The following is a 20,096-nucleotide window of genomic DNA, read 5'->3' as shown; positions in this document are numbered from 1 at the left end:
AGATGCTAGAAAGGAATTACTAATTCAGAAAGCTTATGGCCTTTCTTAAGGATTTAAATTCATCTTGCCAAACCGCATCCTGGAAAGAATGCACTAATTTATAGTCCCAGCAGCAGAGACTTCTTTTAGATCCCAGCACGGATTATAGGAGGTCAGAATTTTTTTTCAGATGCCTGGACTCTGTTGTTATCTGGGCGGGGGAGGGGGACGGACTGCTTTACTTTTTGAAATTTATCTTGTATTTACCCGGACTTGCTACCAAGCCTGTGCCTCTGGGATGAGACTAGAACAGGGAAGGGACGGGAGGAGGGGGCAGCCAGCTCTGGGCTTAGGTCCTGAGGGCCACCTGGCGTCTCGGCCCCTCCCAGCTGGGCTACTGGCTGGGGAGGCTGCGCTGTCCGCTTGGCATCAGGACGCCTTGGACTTGGCTTACTTAGGTCTGAGGCTGGGGGCTTGGGAAAGCGGCTTGGATTCCAAGTCACTTCGCTTCGAGGATGCCACAGAGAGCGAGGAGGGGCAAGATTACGATTTGATTTCCCTCGCCAGGGCCTTTTGTGCTCCCCGGAGGCTTCGCTCTCCGCGACCGGAGCGGGAGACAACTCTTTCGGTCAGTTAGTCGGGTGAGGGGGTGAGCGCCAGCGCCCTTTGACATCCTCCCGCTGCCCCCGGGGCCCACCTGCGCCCGCCCTCACCCCGCCCTCCCGCGCCCGCCCCCGCCCCCGGGCGGCCGCCCCTCCCCTGAAGTGGGGAGGGTAGTGGGAGCAGGGGGCCAACCGGCTCCTTCCTTCCTTCCGTCCCTCCCGCCCCGGCTCCCGCCCGCCGGCTCCGGGACCGCAGCCACGTCTGAAAGCGCCTCATTGTGCGCGCTCTTCTCGGGCAGCGGGCGGCTGCACTGGCGGCGCGGGGCGTAGGGCGCGGGGGGCGCGGCGCCCGGCACGGGTGGGGGGCTCCGGGCAGGGGCGCCCCAGTCCGCGTCTTGTCGTTGCCCCACGACTGCCCCGCACGCACACCCCCTGTTCTTAAGACGCCTCTCCGTTTCCAGGACACGCCTGCCGCGTTTCCAGCTTCCCCCCGCCTGAGCTCGCCAGGTGCCTCCAATATCGAGGCATCTGCTGCCCCCGCGCCCATGCCTCTCGGAGCCTTCTCCCCGGGGTCACTGCGTGCCCCTTAAGAGCCTTGGGAGCCTGCGGGGCACATCAGCTTCCGAGGAGTCTCCCGGTGAAGACACAGCCGGCCGTGGACGGGAACTGGGAAGAGGCGAGGTCAAGGAGCCCCTGCCGAGCCTCAGGAGAGAGGTGTCCGCCTCCCGCCGCGCCAGCTCGGGCAGGGACGCCAGCTTCGGGGTACGTTGGTTCGGCCTGTCTCCGCGCAGGATGCCCCCAAACCGGGGCATTGATCTTGCAGCCGAGGAGTCGGGTCTGGGGAGAAGAGCTGAGGGTGGTGGTTCTAACCGAAGGTGGAGAGGGCATTGCAGCCCCAGACGCTGGTTTCACGGTGTCTTCCCGGGGCTTCAGCTGCACCGGAGATCGCTACTGGGGATCCCTAATCTCTTAAAACGGGAGTTGCCAAGGGCTTTAATCCAGAAAGCTTTTTCCACGGAACTCTTTTGAGAAAAAGCAGCTTGGTGAGTGAATTGAGAACCATATGCAGCTGACCTTGGAGCCTGGAGGCCTCTGTTGGGGCTGCTGGATCTTGGCCTCAGCGGAGGTGCCTGGCCAATGTTAACTCTCTTTTCGGTACCCTCTTGCGCCGGAGGCATGAGGATGGGAAGACTGAGGCCTAGAGAGCAGGAAGGACTTGGCTTCCCTGAGGCCCAGAGTGAGTTGCCAAGTACCAGAGGTAATGAGAATAGTGCCTGGCTGCTTCAGCCCGCTAAGGGTTGGCTGTGTTGAGGGCTCTACGGTTCCATTGACTCCTCTCCATCGCGTGTGGTAGGGGCTGTCGCCGGCGTCCTTTGCAAAGGAGCCAGAGGAGGAAGCGCCCAGACGTTAGGAGTGCGCTGCCCCAAGTCACACACCTCACTGGTGCAGAGGCAGAATTTGAACCCAGTCCGGCTTTCAGAAGCCAGTCTTGTAGCCACTATTCACCGTTGTTTTGCGGTACATGTTCTGACCCTGCCTGGGCTTGCCACATTCTGTTCCCAGGGTCACCTGAACCAGATCAGGCTGTTGTCCTTGAGTTTTCCTTATGAAAAGGCTTTCGCTCGGATTCATAGAATATAGTTGTCTATGGATTTATGGATTTCCAGGATTTGGAAGATTTCTGAGCAAATACTAGTGTACTGTGTGACAGACCTTTATTTTTTATTTTTTATTTTTATTTAAAAAACTTTTAATGTTTATTTATTCGTGAGAGAGAGAGAGAGAATATGCAAGTGGGGGAGGGGCAGAGAGAGAGGGAGACACAGAATCTGAAGCAGGCTCCAGGCTCCGAGCTGTCCCCACAGACCCCCGTTGCTGCGCTTGAACTCCACAAACTCATGAGATCATGACCTGAGCCGAAGTTGGATGCTTAAGCTACTGAGCCACCCAGGCTCCCTGAGTTTTGCTTTTTTAACGCTTATTTTATTTTTGAGAGAGAAAGAGAGACAGAGAGATGGAGCGCAAGCTGGGGAGGGGCACACAAAGGGAGACACGGAATCTCAAGCAGGCTCCAGGCTCTGAGCTGTCAGCACAGAGCCCAGATGTAGGGCTCAAACTCAAGAACTGTGAGATCATGACCTGAGCCAAAGTTGGATACTTAACTGACTGAGCCCCCCGGCACTCCCATTTTTTTTTTTTTTCTTTTTTTAAGTGAGCTCTAGGGGTGTCTGGGTGGTTCAGCCCATTGAGCATCAGATTCTTGATTTTGGCTCAGGTCATGATCCCAGGGTTATGGGCTAGAGCCCAGCATGGAGCCTGCTTAAGATTCTCATTTTCTCTCTCTCCGCCTCTGTCACTCTCCCCCGCTCATGCATGCTCTCTTGCTTGCTCGCTCTCTCTCTCTCTAAAACAAAATAAAAACCTTTTTAAAAAAAACTTTTTTTAACGTTTTATTTAGAGACAGAGAGAGACAGAGCATGAACAGGGGAGGGTCAGCGAGAGGGAGACACAGAATCTGAAACAGGCTCCAGGCTCTGAGCTGTCAGCACAGAGCCCGACGCGGGGCTCGAACCCACGGACCGTGAGATCATGACCTGAGCCGAAGTCGGCCGCCCAACCGACTGCGCCACCCAGGCGCCCCAACAAAAACCTTTTAAAGTAAGCTCTAGGCCCAACATGGGGCTTGAACTCATGACCCTGAGATCAAGTCGCATGCTCTACCCACTGAACCAGCCAGGTGAATTTCCCCCGTCTTACAGATTCAACAACAACAACAACAGGCACAGAGAGATTAAGTATCTTGTCCAAGGTCACCCAGTAAATGATCAAATGGAGTTCATCAGCCACTGTGCCAGCACTGCTCCCTGTCATGAGACAGAATCCTGCTTCTGGTCTAGTAAGGGGACATAGGTACAGAAATGCGTGAACAAGAGTATTCTGCACAGTGATAGTAGCATTAACGGTGATTTCTCACTATCGCCTAATACTCAGGCAAGGTGAAATTTCTCTCATTGCCTCAAAGATATCTTCTTGCACTTGGCTTGTTTGAATCAGAATCCAAACAACATCTACACACTGCATTTGGCTATTCCATGTTTTCTTCTAAAACAGCCCTTTCCCTTTTTTTTTTCTTATGTGATTGAATTCTAAAAATGATTTGCTTTTCAAAAATAACAAATCAATCAAAATAAAATGTTAAAAAAATAAGCCAGAGAACTTTCCAGATTATCCCTGTAATAAGAGGGCTCTGTCAACACCTGGGGGAACACAGGAGAATGTTCTCAAGGTGCATTCCCTACCCCCCCTCCCCTGCATGAGTTATTTCAGAAAAGAGGTGGGAGTCCCCAGACTTCAGGTCTCCCCAGCTGTAAGGTTCTATGATTAGGTCCAGCGCAAAATGCATTTTGAGGATCCCCAAAGTTCAGAGCCAGAGAAAGGTGTTATGTGTTACCTGCTCATCTGCTCTGAAATGCCCCCTGGGGTGGCTCTGAGCCAGGGGGACTTGAGGCTCCTTTCCTAGACAATTTGATTTCATTTCCCAATAGATTCCTGCAGGCAAACCTGTTTCCTCCAGCAGCATCTGGACTGTGTGACTCCAGCTTCCTTGCCTCTGGCTGATGCCACGAAGCTGCTCATTAGGGCTGGCAGAGAGCAGATGTGGCCAGGGCTTGGGGCCAGGAATGTCTCCTGCCACAGCCTGACCCAGTCCACAGCCCTGAGGCTGAGGGCGGGGTTAGGGATCTTCACTCCTTGTAGCCTCTGGGAGGTAGTTCTCCGTCCTTGCCCCCGTCCTACTCTGGCCAGCTGGTACTCGGGTCAGCCAGGGGACTGATCTGCCGCACTCCTCGTCCTGCAGCGAAAGCTGGAGCAGGCAAGCTCCACCCGTGCCCATGCCTCCTTTAACCAAGTTTATGAGTTTACGATTACCAAAGTAATACAAGTCTGTCGTAGACCACCTGGAAAACGCAGCAAAAGCACTAACAAGAAAAAAATTACTTGTTATCTGGCCACAGAAAGGTAACTACTATTCAGCACACATCGTTCCAACTTTCTTTCTCTGCATTTTTGTGTATTTTTTTTAATAAAAGCTCTATTGAGATACAATTCACGTACCCTAAAGTTCACCCTTTTACGGTGCACAATTCACTGATGCAACAGTATACACATGTTGTGTGTTAATCACCTCGGGGTTTATCCATGTTGTAGCATGTATCAATATTTCATTCCTGGGGTGCCCAGGTGGCTCAATCGGTTAAGCGTCCGAGTTCAGCTCAGGTCATGAGCTCACGGTTCATAGGTTTCAGCCCCCACGTCTGGCTCTGTGCTGGCCGTTCAGAGCCTGGATCCTGCTTGGGATTCTGTGCCTCCCTCTCTCCCTGCTCCTCCCCCACTCACACTCTGTGTGTGTCTCTCTCTCAAAAATAAATAAATGTTAAAAAAAAAAAACTTTATTCCTTTTCATTGCCAGATAACACTGAATTACAGTTGACTCTTGAACGTGGGTTTAAACTGTGTGAGTCCACTTATATGCAGATTTTTTTCAATAAACACACTGTGGTAGTATAAATGTATTTCTCTTCCTTAAGATTTTCTCAGTAGCATTTTCTTTTCTCTAGCTTACTTTAATACATATAATATGCAAAATAGGTGACTGTTTGTGTTAAGGCTTCCAGTCAGCAGTAGGTTGTTTGTAGCTAAGTTTTCCGGGAGCCAGAAGTTACACATGGGGGTGGGGGGGTGGGGGTGCCTGGGTGGCTCAGTCGGTTAAGCATCCGGCTCTTGATGTTAGCTCCGGTCTTGATCTCGGGCTTGTGAGTTCAAGCCCCACGTTGGGGTCCATGCTGGGTATGATACTACTTAAAAAAAGTTGCACATGGATTTTCGACTGTGTAGAGGTTGATGCCCCAACTTCCACATTCACCAAGGGGAAGCTGTGTATGGATGTACCACACATTTTGTTTATCCGTTTATCGGTTGATAGGTATTTGGGATGTTTCCACTTGGGGGCCATTATGAATAATGCTACTGTGAAAGGTGATGAGCACATTTTTGTGTGGACATGTGTTTTCAGTCTTCTTGGATACGTATTTTATTTTATTTAAATGTTTATTTATTTATTTTTGGAGAGACATTGCAAGCAGGGGAAGGACAAAGAGAGAGAGAAAGAGATTGAGAATCCCAAGCGGGCTCCTCACTGATGCAGGGCTCGATCCAACAAACCATGAGATCGTGACCTGAGTCGAAATAAAGACTCAGATGCTCAACCACCTGAGCCACCCAGGCACCCCTGGATATATATGTATTTTAGAGTGGCGTCTCTGCACCACGTGGTAACCCTGTGTTTAACCTCTCGAGGAACTGCCTGTTTCCTGCAACACCTGTACCACTTTGCACCCCCCAGCGGTGTCCATGGCTTCCGGTTTCCCCACCTTCTCACTAACGCTGCTGATCTACCTTTTTGGTTCTAGCCATCCTAGTGGATGGGGAGTGATATCTCATTGTAGTTCTGATTGCCATTTCCCAAGCGACTAAAAGTATCAAGCATCTTTTCATGCGCTTGTAGGTAATTTGTATATCTTTGGAGAAATGTCTACTCAAATCTTTTGCCCATTTTTATGTTGGCTTCTGCGTCTTCTGTTATTGAGTTGTAAGAGCTCTTTGTATATTCTGGCTCCCATACATATGATTTGCGAGGATTTTCTCCCATCCGGGGCTGTCCTTTCACTTTCTTGATGAAGTCCTTTGATACCGGTGTATTTTTAACATCCTCGTATGTGTTGGTACTTGTGGTTTTTCCACTCGAAGTTATGTAGTTAAGAGCTCTAAAGTTAGGTGGTGAGGACTTAAATTCTGACTCCACTGCTGTGTGGGTCCTTTAGGCAAATTCTTAATCTTTCTAAACTTCACTTCCCTGATCTGTAAAACAGGGAGGGGTATCAGGTCCACTGCATAGGTTTGTTGTAAGGATTAAATCAGAAGATGGGCGCAAAACTCTTGGCACATAGGAAGCCCTCAATGGATGGTATTTACTGGTGCTCCGTGTTTCCAGCCCACTGTAAACATTCATCTTCCTCCTCTCTCTCCTTTTCTCCCTTGCCTCTCCCCCCCCTTTTTTTTCCCCTCTTTTTCCCTCCTTTTCAGCCTTCTTTGTAACAGATGCCCCAGGCTCCATTAGAGCTGGCTTGCCCCCCAGGGGTGGCCCTTGATGCCAAGAGTCCGCTGATCCCTCATCTGGGATCTGTTTTCTGTAGCCTTTGGGATTCCTGAACAGGGATGGCCTCCAGCTGATGCCAAACTGAGAGAAAGCTGAGCCCTGGATTTGTACTTAGTATTACATTTCACTCCCTTAGATGCGTTGCCAGGGCTGGGAAGGGCTGATGACAGGACATGCTGCGGAGTCAAGGGCACGCAGAGCTGGGGTGCAGGTGAGGGTTTCCCAGAGAGCTGGATTCCTGGGCTCCAGGTCACCCCCCTCCTGTGGCACACCGTCCTGCCCTCAGGTTTCCCTGAGCTGGATTCCTGGGCTCCAGGTCACCCCCCTCCTGTGGCACACCGTCCTGCCCTCAGGTTTCCCCTTGGCAAGTCAGGCAATAGCTCCTTCCTGTGTCTCCAAGGCCAAGAAACAGTCAGGGATATTTAGAAGATACTGTCACTTAAAAAAATTTTTTTTAATGTTTATTTATTTTTGAGAGAGAGAGAGACAGAGCATGAGTGGGGGAGGGACAGAGAGACCCCCCCCCCCCCCACACACACACACACAGAATCCGAAGCAGGCTCCAGGCTCTGAGCTGTCAGCACAGAGCCCGACGTGGAGCTCAAACTCACAGACCATGAGATCATGACCTGAGCCGAAGTCGGACACTTAATCGACTGAGCCACCCAGGCACCTCTGAAGATACTGCCACTTTAAAATGCTCAGGAGGACACTGCAGAGCCTGCTTGGGACTCTCTCTCTCTCTCTCTCTCTCTCTCTTTCTCTCTCTCTTTCTCTCTCTCTCTCTTTCTCTGCCCCTCCTCTGCTTGTGCTCTCACTCTCAAAATAAATAATTAAACTTAAACGCTCAGCAGGAAGAAATATGGGACACGTGGGGGAGTTCCTCCCTTTGGATTTGGATCATAGAGTGTCTGACTTAAGTTAGGCAAATCTTTATTAATATCATCTACTCTTTAGTCTTTGGGACATTCCCTGACATGACACTTACTGCCTTATTCAGTCGGGATTCTGAACTTTTTAATGAAATATAACATACATACAGAAAAGAGCATAAAAATACAGCTTGATGGGGTGCCTGGGAGGCTCGTGGACACTGGTGAATGGCTTGGTTGTGTGGTCAAGGGCCTATGCGGAGAAAGATGGGAAAATCAGGGCCTAAGTGATTAGGAGAAGAGGCATGTAGATGGATCTCTAGGAGTAAGCACAAAGAGTCACACATCGGGGCGCCTGGGTGGCTCAGTCGGTTGAGCATCTGACTTCGGTTCGGGTCATGATCTTATGGTCTGTGAGTTCGAGCCCCGCATCGGGCTCTGTGCTGACAGCTCAGAGCCTGGAGCCTGCTTCGGATTCTGTGTCTCCCTCTCTCTCTGCCCCTCCTCTGCTCACACTCTTTCTGTCTCTCAAAAATTAGTAAACATTAAAAAAATTGTTTTTAAATACAGCTTAATGACTTCCCACAAATCAAACACGCTCAGGTACTTAGCACCTCATCAAGAAACAGCATGACGGGCCTCCAAAAGCTCTGTCCAGGCTTCCTGAGGGTTCGGCCCACACCCCACCCCACCCACAGGACCCACTTTCCAGTCAAAATGCTTGGTTGTAAATGGCAGAAATCGAACTCGCATTGGCTTGGCTAAAAAAGGGGGTATTTTCCCCCACTGAGAAGTCCACGGGTGAATCTCGCCCAGCTGGATCCGGGTGCTCACGGCTCAGACTTTTTTTTTCTCTGCTCACTTCTCTTCTGTGTTGGCTTTATACCCAGGCAGCGTCCCTCTCCCCTGCAGAGCTACAAAACTCCTGGGATTGGACTTGGGGCAAATGTCCATTCCTAAGCCTGTCGCTTGGTCGGGGGATGACGTGCGGAATATACAGATGAACGAGGCTTGGTGCACATGACTCCCTACGAACTGGGAAGTGGGCGGCCGGCTCCACGCAAACCACGTGCACTTTGTGTGAGTGAGGGGTGGCTCCCCAGAGAAAAATCTAGAGGCTGTTAGCAGAATAAGGAGGAACAAGTACGAAGTGGACCCAAGGAAACTCTGTCTCGCGCACTCGTCCACACTGATGCCTGGGAACAGACAGTCGTGAGAAAACGCAGTGGCAAGGAGGCGGGGGCAAAGTGTCACTCAGGGCAGAGTGGTACCTGGCTTGAGAGAGGCACAGGTGAGGTGTCTTCAGAGGAAGCGGGATGGGCACTCGCAGCAGAGAAGAGAGGAACATGGAGTGTTGCTTCCAGGTCACCTGACCTGTAGGATGCTGGGTCGGAAGTATGGGAAGTGAGTCTGGAAAGCTGAAGGTTGCTGCACAGGGGAACGACACGATGAAATATACGGCATAGACGGCGGATTCTGTTTCCCTCTCCCTCTCTCTGCCCCTCCCCTGCTCACACACTCTCAATCTCTCAAAAAGAAATTAAAACATTAAAATTAAAAAAAAGGTAATTTCTACCTTCCAGGAGTGTTGGGAGGATGCAATTCACTCATGAAAATTAAGTCCTTGTCCTGGTACCTTTCGGACCCGTTCTTAACTTTGAACCCTGAGGTAACTGGGTGTGCTACACACAAGGCTCCTTATCAGGAAATCTCCCACAGGACCTGGTCTTCCCTGGGCTCCCGCATGGGGTAGGGTGTGTCAGTCCCCTTCCTAGTTCTCGAGTTCCAGTAATAAGATCAGATATCAGCTCCGAGTTCCAGTAATAAGATCAGATATCAGCTCCGGTATTGTGTGAGTCACTTAAGAAAATGTCTGGTTTCCCTGGAGTACATCGGCCTGTGGTTGAGACCCTCCCTAGCCAGAAAAGGGCTGGGCTGGCCAGGGCAGCTGTGTTTGGGCCAGACCTCAGGGTCCTTTGCTCCGCAGGGATCCCCCAGGATATGGGAGAGGCCAGCTGCTTGGGGTCAGAAAATGCCAGGAGCTTAGAGACGGAAGTCCTGGGTCGGGGTCCCCCTTCCCCTACTATCTCTCCAAGCCTTGGGTCCTTCACCTAAGAAGTTGAGATCACAATGTCTACCAAAGGGGCCATTGAGTCAAAACAGCATCTAGCACTCGTATGTCAGCAAATGCAGGTTGAGTTCCCTTCCTCTCCTGTGCCCTGTTCTCGTGGAGAAGCACATCTTTGAGGAGAGGAGATAACACGTGCAGAGCAGGAAGGCGGCTGCTCTCCTTATGTTCCGGGAGTGAGCGTAGGGTCCGGGACTCGGGAGACAGCGTCGGAGTCAGCAGATGTCACGTCCGTTGGGTGTCCTCCACCCACTCCTGCAGCCTCTGAATAAGTGGGACCAGCTCACGATTTAGACCCAGCTTCTCCCGGTGGTGATATGGCTGGGGGGTGGGGTGGCTTAGTGGGGAGCAAATACTGTGGAAGCAAGGAGGAGACTTCCAGGCTCCTCCTTCCAAAGCAGCTCATCTTGGAGACCTCGGGCTGTGCGAGCTTGGCTCAGGGTTCCTTTCACTGTGAGGGACAAGGGTGACATTCTTAAGATCCACCACAGGACCAGGAGTGGCTGGGGACTAGAGGTAGGCTCGGGAGATGCCGGGATTCCAAATGTAGGTGACCTCAGGGTGTCTCATCTGGGTGGAGAAGTCATCTGCCCCAGGGCTCCTAGCTGCTAAGTGGCACCGGAGGGCTCAGTGCCAGCCCTCCCTTCTCCATCCAGCAGGAGAGACCACCCGTTCGCACCCATTTGGAAAAATGTACCCTGCCCCTGGTCTGTGCCCAGCTCCAGGCGGGGGCTGGGCAGCTCTGTTCCCACCTGCAGGGACCTTTCGGTCAGTAAGGGAAGGCAAAACCCTCCCCCTGTGCCGGGTTATCTCCTCCGGTGAGACGCTGACCCAGCCTCCCTCCTGCTTCCTCAGGCCCTGAAGAACCCGCGGACGTCTTCCATGGATTTGTGATTGAGGTGGGCAGCTCTCCCAGCGGCCCTGGACTACCGTGAGTAACCTCAGCATGGAGGCAAACCGTGGCCAGGGGTCTGACTGCTGTCACCTCCTCCTTCCCTGGTTCTGCCCCACCTCCCCCTCAACTGCTTTCTTCTGCACATTCACGCAGCTCCAGAAGGGTACCTTCCCTCTGGAGTCCCAGCATCCCGCAGCACTGTACTCCCTGTAGGTGGCAACAGTTGGTGTTCTTTGTCTCTGTCATTTGTTTACTTTTAATAACAAAAGCTGTAGCTGCGTGTTTAAAAGAAGTCAAACAACACAGACGCGCCCTGTGTGGAAAGTGCAAGTTGCATGTTATGGGATTTGCTACATGCCCTGCCCCCATGCTCATTCCATTACTCCAGTGCCAGTATCAATCCCCTTTTTACAGATGGGTAAACTGAGTCAGAGGCAGATTAAGTGTTTGGTCAGAGATCACAGGCTAAGAAGTGGCTGAACCTGGGGAGGGAGCCAAATCACTCATCAAGCTGTTTAGCTAAACAGCCTAAAACTGTCCCCCAAAAAGGAATTCTTAAGCAAAAGGTGGAGATTCTGTTTTTAAAAGAGAGAGAGAGAGAGAAAGAAAGAAAGAAGGAGGGAGGGAGGGAAGGAGGAAGGGGGAAGGAAGAAAGAAGGGAAGAAAGAAAGAGGAGTAAGGCAGAGAGAGAGAGGGAGAGAAAGGCAGGGGAGGGGAGGAAGTAAGGACGAACATACATTTCCCGCAGTAGTCTGCAACTGGCCTTTGCTCTGCAGGGTCTAGATCATGGCTGATGTTTTAAAGTCCTGTTGCCGGGGGAGCGCCCAACGAGACGGCTGTAGTCCAGGGAGGCCCCCACAGGTCGGGGGGTCCAGACCCGGGGCCCGCTCTCTGCAAGCACCCGGCGGGAGTTGGGCTGCGGCGCGGCTAGCGGGCCGCGGTCCCCAACGGCTGCACTCTCCTCCCGCAGGCCCCCGGCCGGCGGCATGTGGCTGCCGCGCATCTCCAGCACGGCCGTGACCGTGCTCCTGCTGGCGCAGACCGCCATCCTGCTTTTCCTGGTCTCCTGGCCCAGGCCGCCGTCCCCGGTGGGCGGCAAAGAGCGGGTGCACGTGCTGGTGCTGTCCTCGTGGCGCTCGGGCTCGTCTTTCGTGGGCCAGCTCTTCAGCCAGCACCCCGACGTCTTCTACCTGATGGAGCCCGCGTGGCACGTGTGGACCACCCTGTCGCAGGGCAGCGCGCCGGCGCTGCACATGGCCGTGCGCGACCTGGTGCGCTCCGTCTTCCTGTGCGACATGGACGTGTTCGACGCCTACCTGCCGTGGCGCCGCAACCTGTCGGACCTCTTCCAGTTCGCGGTGAGCCGCGCGCTGTGCTCGCCGCCGGCCTGCACCGCCTTCCCGCGCGGCGCCATCAGCAGCGACACGGTGTGCAAGCCGCTGTGCGGGCGGCGGCCCTTCGGCGTGGCGCAGGAGGCCTGCCGCTCCTACAGCCACGTGGTGCTCAAGGAGGTGCGCTTCTTCAACCTGCAGGTGCTCTACCCGCTGCTCAACGACCCCGCGCTCAACCTGCGCATCGTGCACCTGGTGCGGGACCCGCGGGCCGTGCTGCGCTCCCGCGAGCAGACGGCCAAGGCGCTGGCGCGCGACAACGGCATCGTGCTGGGCACCAATGGCACCTGGGTGGAGTCCGACCCCGGCCTGCGCGTGGTGCGCGAGGTGTGTCGCAGCCACGTGCGCATCGCCGAGGCCGCCACCAGCAAGCCGCCGCCCTTCCTGCGCGGCCGCTACCGCCTGGTGCGCTTTGAGGATCTGGCGCGGGCGCCGCTGCCCGAGATCCGCGAGCTCTACGACTTCGCGGGCCTGAGCCTCACGCCGCAGCTCGAGGCCTGGATCCACAACAGCACGCACGGGTCCGGGCCCGGCGCCCGCCGCGAGGCCTTCAAGACCTCATCCAGGAACGCGCTCAACGTCTCCCAGGCCTGGCGCCACGCGCTGCCCTTCGCCAAGATCCGCCGCGTGCAGGAGCTGTGCGCCGGCGCGCTGCAGCTGCTGGGCTACCGGGCCGTGGCCTCCGAGGCCGAGCAGCGCGACCTCTCCGTGGACCTGGTGCAGCCGCTCGGCACTAGCAGCTTCAGCTGGGCGTCGTCCACCGCGGCGCACCCCCGACCTTAGCGCAGGCCCCCCAGGCTGTGGCGGCGGGGGAGGGAGCCGCTCACGCAGCGCCCAGGCTGCTAGTGGAGGGGCCCGGAGTTGGGGAGTCTTCCTCCGTAGTAGGAATGGATTGAGTCCCCGAAACTCCATGCTTCTTTCTTCTTGCTTTTCCTTCGAGTCCTCCTTGGGAGCTGGGTTCCCGTCGGGTGCACGCTTCACGGAAAGCAAAACTGTGTCCACGCTTCCTGTGGGCACCGCGAATAAGTTCAGACCACTCGGCTGCTACTCGAGTGCTTTCTTCCTAAGTCTCTTTTCCTTTTGGATGCATCATCCGACAGCTGACAAGGGGGTCCCGGCCTTACCTGGGAGTAGAGGGGGCGCTGCGGTGAGCTGGCCCCTCAAGTCCAGCCCCTCCCCCCCACACCCCAGACTTGTTGCCCCCAGGTCCCACCACCACACTCTATCAGAGCTGTTGGCATTTATATTGCTTGTTTCTTTCAGCAAGAAATCAGACAAGATGCCTCTTATCTTGTGGTCTCCCTCTAGCCTCTCTCTGCCCATCCTCCCAGGAGCCCACATACCCCCATCACCTGCCCTGACAGTAAAGGTCCCACCCACAGAAATAAAAAATTAATGAATCTGTGTGATACTGGAGTTTACAGTCTGTGAAGTTTGACGGGCAGAACACAAAACTGAAGGGACTTGTCCCAGGTGGCACCATGAGGAGGATGGAGGCAGGAGGAGGGTTTTGCTCTGAGGCTACAGCGGGAGGTCGAGGGGTGGATGAGGCTTGCAGAGACCTGTCACTTTTATGAAAGAAGGGCAGATTCTCCCGTTTTACTCGCGCTAGGGAAGACCAAGCAGCCATGGCTGGGGCCACAGCTGCGGGCTACAGGAAGCGATGAGCTGACCGAGCCCAGAGTGCAGCAGCTAGAGAGCCTGCTGGATGAGGCTGGTGGGAGGCCTCGGGAGGCCTGGGCAGCAAGCCAGGCAGAGCATGTGGCAAAGCAAGAAGTTGGCATCAGGATCAGTGCCTGGAGGGCAGGTCACAGGGCGACTGTAACCAGATAAATCTGGCCAGGAGACTGGAAGGAAAAAGCCTGCGGGGTGATTGTCTTCCCTTGGTCCTCCCAGGCCAGGCCCTAGACGAGCAGAATACCATTCCTGCCTGCAAGCCACAACACCTGGCTTCGGCTGCAGAGACTTATTAAAGGGACGCTGGGTGTCCAGACGGCTTAGTCCTGAGCTTAGCAAATGAAAATGAGAGTTAGCAAGCACCCAGTAAGTGTTTAAAAGGAAAAGGGGGGGGGGGCGGGGCGGAGCTCACAGACCCTCTGGGAAGAACAGGGCAGCAGATTTGAGCGCACACAAACTTTGGGGCACAGTGTTGGTGTGGGCCTGACAGTTGCCAGAACTTGTGTGCCCGTCACCTCTGGAGATAATGGAGCTGCCCTCACTGTGTGACCTCACACGGTGTGCCCTCACTGTGTGACCTCACACAACATTTGTGTGCCCTCAAATGTTGCCGTCATTTGCCAGAAGGGGTTCTGGAGGCCGCTAGCTTCTTTTTCTCCGCCCAGGTATGGCCTTGGATTGATGGGACCTTGACTGTGGACCCCTATCCTTGCTGCAAAGCAGGCAGGCAAGAGGGAATCTGGCATTTTCTACGTCTTTTCTGGCAGGGAGTAGAGACATATTGACCTTGAAGCTGAAGCTTCAGGACCCCTCACTTAAGGAGCCGTCAAGCTGTAGAAGCTTCAGGCCTCATAAAACCTCCATCTGCTCCTTCACAGTAACATGGGGAAGGTATTTAAACCCCCACATTTGTTAATGGGGATTCTGCAACTTCGAAAGGCTCAGGTCACATAGCTTAATATACAGGACAGACCTCGGGGCGCCTGGGTGGCTCGGTTGGTTGAGTGCATCCGACTCTTGATTTCACTTCAGGTCATGATCTCATGGTCTTGGGATCAAGCCCTGCATCGGACTCTGTGCTGGGAGTGGAACTTCCTTAAGATTCTGTGTGTGTGTGTGTGTGTGTGTGTGTCCCTCTGCCACTCTCCCCTGCTCGTGCTCTCTTTATCTATCTATCTATCTATCTATCTATCTATCTATCTATCTATTGGATATTCGATAGATAGGAGAGAGCTCAAACTCACATTTCTGACTTCAATGCTTACAGTTCTAACAAACTGAACTGGGATGCAGTAAAGGACCCCACTACCAGCCCGGAGAGCCAGATCATTCCCCTGGTAATGACATAGGTCTCTAGGTGTTAGGGAGCCATCCAGGCATTTGGCTGCAAACATCTCAAGGACCTGAGTGTTGAAGGGTATGGTAGGCAGTGGGCTGGGGCATCGGGGCCCCTACTATTGGCCCCTTTTCTCCCTGCCTGTCCCTCCCTGTCCTCTGCCCTGTGCTGGCCACTGGGGATAAAAGTAGCCTGCTGGCCCTGCCTGGAAGGATCACAGTGCCAACTGGAGGTGTCAGCCTAGGAATGGTCCTGGACAATGTGGTATGTTCAGGCAAAGAGGGATGAGCAAGATGTTCATGGTACCAGAGGCCACGAATAGGGAGATACTGATCCCTTGTGGGGCCCAGGAAGGCTTTGGGATGGCTCAGAGCCCAGCCTGATAGTGGCCTCACACAAGTTTCATTTGCCCTTGCTCTGGTCGCAGACCGTATGGATGGCCACCATTAATGGTCTTTGCTCTGTGATTCATCCATTCTGGATGTACACCCCAGATCCCAGAAAGGGGATGACTGGCTCCCAGACCTGGCTCCCTGCATATAGTGTACTCTGGGCAAGCCTCTGGGTGAATGTATATATGCCCGGTGTACCTGGTTCTAAGCAAGGCTGGGGGTGAACCCAGATCAGGTTTCCCGACAAGGACAGGCAGTACCCAGTTGAGTGTTTCAATGAGTCAGGACAGTTCAGACCCTGGAGACATAGTGAGGGGACAGAGCAGTCACAGACCTTGCTCTCGTCGGGAATACAGACCCAAAGTAAATAGTTCCGCAGATAAACCTGCAAACATAAATGTCAATTGTGCTCTAAGAAGAAATAATAAGAATGGGGAGAGGATGACCTACTTTAGTATGGGAAGTCAGGAGGACCTCTTTGAAGAGGAAACACTGATTCGAATAAATGAAGGAAGAATGGGAGCTCATCAAGCATAGAATGAAGAAAAGGAGCCAGATTAAAGACAGGGATTCGTCCCCTTGGAATCAAGTTTCCTTGACAAAATTAAAAACTCACTCGTGGGTCCAGGCTCATGAGATTAGAGAAGTCCCCAGGAGGTGACCAAGTTTTTGTGTCTATAGTGAAGATTCCTAGAAGTGGAACTATTGGATCAAGAAGCATTTGTGTCTTAAATGTGAAACTACCAAATTACTTTAAAAATGGAGTACTAACTTAAAGTCTCTGGAATGGTGTCGAGAATGCCCTTATCTTCCTCTCCTACTGACCACCACCACCACCCCGCCCCCGCCCGTCTCCTGTATAGGGGTAAGTCAGTCATTTTCATTTTTACCTACCCGATGGAATATTATCCAGTGATAAAAAGAAATGAGCGATCAAGCCATGAAAAGACACAGAGGAAACCGAAATGCCCATTACTAAATGAAAAAAGCCAATGAAGAAGTTGCATGCTATATGATTCCAACTAATATGACATTCTGGAAAAGGCAGAACTATGAAGACAGTAAAAATATCAGTGGCTGCCAGGGGTTGGGCATGGGGAAGGGAGGGATGAATGGATGAGGCATAGGGTTTAGGGTCAATGAAAATACTCTCTATGATACTATAACTATGGGTATATGTCATTATATATTTGTCTAAACCTGTAGAATGTACAACACTAATAGCAAACTCTAAGGTACACTATAGACTTTCGGTGATTATGACGTATGCATGTAGGTTCATCCTTGGTCACAAATGTACCACTCTGGTGAGTGATATTGATAATGGGAGAGGCTACCAATGTGTGAGGGCAGGATGTATATGGGAAACCTCTGTACTTCTCCCTCAATTTTGTTATAAACCTAAAACTGCTCTAAAAATGTTAAGTCTTTAGAAAAAAGAAAAAAAACTGGACCAGAAACACTGGTAGCCTCAGGAGGGAGTGGGAGTCTGCTGAAATGAGAGTGTTTGGCCAACGACACAGAGACTGAAGCAACCACTGCAGAGTGGACTTTGAATTTTCCTGGGGCGGCAGGTCATTCTGCCAATCATGCTTTCTCCCTTGGGGGTAAGATTGGAGAACCTGGCTGGCCCTGCAGTCCTGGCGCCATTCTGATCCGAGTCTTCAAGTCCGCCACACCTCCATTTGTTTGTTCAACACACGTTATGAAGTGAGCAGTAACCAGCACAAAAGTAGGAAAGAATCACCAGGATTAGGAATGTGTGGGCATGGGGGGGTGAGTTGCAATTTTTAGTAGGGTGATCAGCGTAGGTCTTGTTGAGAAAGTGACATGTGAGCAAAGTCTTAAAGGAAGTGAGGCAGTTAATTAAGGGGTAACGATAGGTAGAATGTCCCAGAGGAGGAAAGGGACAATACAAAAATCCCAAGGAGGGAACCCATTTGGCATATGGGGAGAACAGCAAGAGGCTAGTGGGTCTGGTCTGGGAGGCCAGAGGAAGAGAGCTAGGAGATGAGAACGCAAGAGAGAGGGAGTCAGATCATGTAGGACTTTGTAGGCCTTGGTGAGGACTTTGGCTTTTCTTTGGAATGAGATGGTGTCCAAGGCCACTCTTGCTCTGTGGTCCTCCTCAAATAACTGTGCATATAATATTATATATGTATGTAACATGTCAGATATTTTTAAAATAATAGATCATTGCACTGCCTATGTTAATATCCTTAGTGTATTGGCTAGTCTTGCAAGTTTCTCAACTGGATCAAGTCAATCGCACTGTGGCCTTCTTCTGTAACTTCGATTTTCCCCTCACCTTTTATATTCCACAGACTCATCATGTTGTTGCTTGCAGCTTTAAGTAACTTATTTCAATGACTGAATAGTATTTTATTGAAAATTATATCACAATTTTGTTAACACATTCTCGTCTTGATGGACGTCCAACTTGTTTTCAGCTGTTCACTGTTACCACGCTACTAGGAACCATCTTGTATGAGCCTCCTGGTGCCAACGCTAGAGGAGATTCATCTGGGAGCGAACTTGCTGGATCGTGAGACTCTTCACTCGACATTATTCCAAAATGGTTGTCAATTTACTGCTCAGGAGTTCAGTTGCTCTACGACGTCACCAACAACTGCCATTCTCAAGACTTCAAATTTTTTGGCTATTGGGTGGTTGATAAATGATCTCGTGACTTCATTTTGGGTTTCACTGATAAATAGTGAGGTTAAGCATCTTTTCCTATTTTTGTTGGCAATTTGTGTTTTCTCTTTGATGAGGTACTTATTCAGTTCTTTTGTCCCTTTGTCATTTTCTTACCTGAGTTTCAGGAGTGCTTTATAGATCCTGGATACTACTCCTTTGCTGCTTACAAAAATATCACAAATATCTTTTCCCAGTTTGTGGTTTGTCTTTTTGGTGTTTTTATGATAACACTTGAATAACACGTTTTTTAATTTTTTTTATTTTTTAATGTTTATTTATTTTTGAGCGAGAGAGATACAGAGTGTGAGCAGGGTAGGGGCAGAGAGAGAGAGACATACACAGAATCCGAAGCAGGCTCCAGGCTCCGAGCTGTCAGCACAGAGCCTGATGCCGGGCCCGAACTCATGAGCGGTGAGATCATGACCTGAGCTGAAGTTGGACACCCAACTGACTGGGCCACCCAGGCGCCCCCACAAGTTCTTAATTTAAAACAAATTTATCAATCCTTTCCTTTATAATCTTTGATTTTTCTATCTAGTTTAAGAGCTCCTTCACTATTGTGAGGTCATAACTATATTCGACATTGTCTTCTACAAGTTTTATAGTTCTGCGTCTCTCTGTAAGTGAAACAAGTGAGATGGTTGGTAGAGTTCTAAAAAGGAAACAAGCGAAAAATCTGGTTGCTTCCTAATTTTCTTGCAGGCTTGTGTCTCCTGGACTTTGTATTGCCTTTCAGGGTTTTTTTTCTAATTATTAAGAGAAGAAAGAGGAACTTTCTTCACCCTGCCATTAAAAATTTGAGCTTCTTGGGGCGCCTGGGTGGCGCAGTCGGTTGAGCGTCTGACTTCGGCTCAGGTCACGATCTCGCGGTCCGTGAGTTCGAGCCCCGCATCGGGCTCTGGGCTGATGGCTCAGAGCCTGGAGCCTGCTTCCGATTCTGTGTCTCCCTCTCTCTCTGCCCCTCCCCCGTTCATGCTCTGTCTCTCTCTGTCTCAAAAATAAATAAACGTTAAAAAAAAATTTTTTTTTAATTTGAGCTTCTTAACCATTTAGTCCATAGCTTGAGGTCAATTCCACTATTTTTCCTAGGACACTCTTCTTTCTGTTCTAATCTGGGTAGGTGGCTGCTAGGACTTAGGCACAGAAATCAGTCTAACACTCCAGGTTAAATCCATGGTTTTTTGTTTTGCACATCTTTCTCTTTCTCGGTCATCACTCCTTAACTTTGCCAGAGGACATACTCAGCTTCCTTAGAAAGGGCACATATGAGGTGCCTGGGTGGCTCAGTTGGTTATGCGCTGGACTTTGGCTGAGGTGACGATCCCCCCGGTTCATGGGGCTGAGCCCTGAATTGGGCTCTGTGCTGACAGCTGAGCCTGGAGCCTGCTTTGGTTTCTGTGTCTCCCTGTCTTTCTGTCCCTCCGCCTGCCTTGCCCTCTGTCTCTGTCTCAAAAATAAACATTAAAAAATTAAAAAATTTTTAACGTTTATTTATTTTTGAAAGACAGAGAGATACAGTGTGAGCAGGGGAGGGGCAGAGAAAGAGGGAGACAGAGAATCTGAAGCAGGTTCCAGGCTCTGAGCTGTCAGCGCAGAGACTGACGTGGGGCTTGAACTCATGAACCGTGAGATCATGACCTGAACCGAAGCCCACACTTAACCGACTAAGCCACCCAGGTGCCCCTAAAAGAATGTTTTTTAAAAGAAAGGGCACATCAAACATACATTTTCTGACTCCTGCAAGTGTAAATGTCATTTTTTTTAACCTCTCAATTCAGAATTTGGGGATAGACTTGTAAATTAAAAATAATGTTTCCTAATGTGATACACTATTGATTGTTATATAACCCTAAAATAATGTTTCTTCCACTTTTTACACACTCTCATGGTCTGAGAAATGTACCAGAAGA

The 20,096-nt window shown here is 51.4% G+C and overlaps 1 protein-coding gene across 3 annotated transcripts; it reads left to right on the top strand.

Moving 5' to 3' along the window:
- Nucleotides 1-1,224: 1,224 nt before the first annotated feature.
- On the top strand, nt 1,225-13,492 carry LOC122234286 (carbohydrate sulfotransferase 6). 3 transcript variants are annotated; one of them, XM_042970112.1, is made up of 3 exons: nt 1,225-1,343; nt 10,651-10,726; nt 11,661-13,492. In XM_042970112.1, exon 3 carries the CDS (start codon nt 11,677-11,679, stop codon nt 12,862-12,864), a length of 1,188 nt encoding a protein of 395 aa, XP_042826046.1. In that variant the 5' UTR covers nt 1,225-1,343; nt 10,651-10,726; nt 11,661-11,676; the 3' UTR covers nt 12,865-13,492. The 3 variants fall into 3 exon arrangements, with proteins under 3 accessions (XP_042826046.1, XP_042826047.1, XP_042826045.1); XM_042970113.1 differs by lacking the exon at nt 1,225-1,343 and adding an exon at nt 8,733-8,747; XM_042970111.1 differs by lacking the exon at nt 1,225-1,343 and having other exon boundaries at nt 10,662-10,726; nt 11,661-12,048; nt 12,223-13,492.
- Nucleotides 13,493-20,096: the final 6,604 nt, after the last annotated feature.

Source organism: Panthera tigris, chromosome E2, assembly GCF_018350195.1.
Source record: "Panthera tigris isolate Pti1 chromosome E2, P.tigris_Pti1_mat1.1, whole genome shotgun sequence".
Classification (NCBI taxonomy): Eukaryota; Metazoa; Chordata; class Mammalia; order Carnivora; family Felidae; genus Panthera; species Panthera tigris.
The sequence above is the reverse complement of the archived record's forward strand: the minus strand, read 5'-3'. Positions and strand labels throughout refer to the sequence as shown.

Bases quoted from the DNA above. Each gene is read 5' to 3' on its own strand.
- LOC122234286 (XM_042970112.1), top strand. From the start codon at position 11,677: ATGTGGCTGCCGCGCATCTCCAGCACGGCCGTGACCGTGCTCCTGCTG.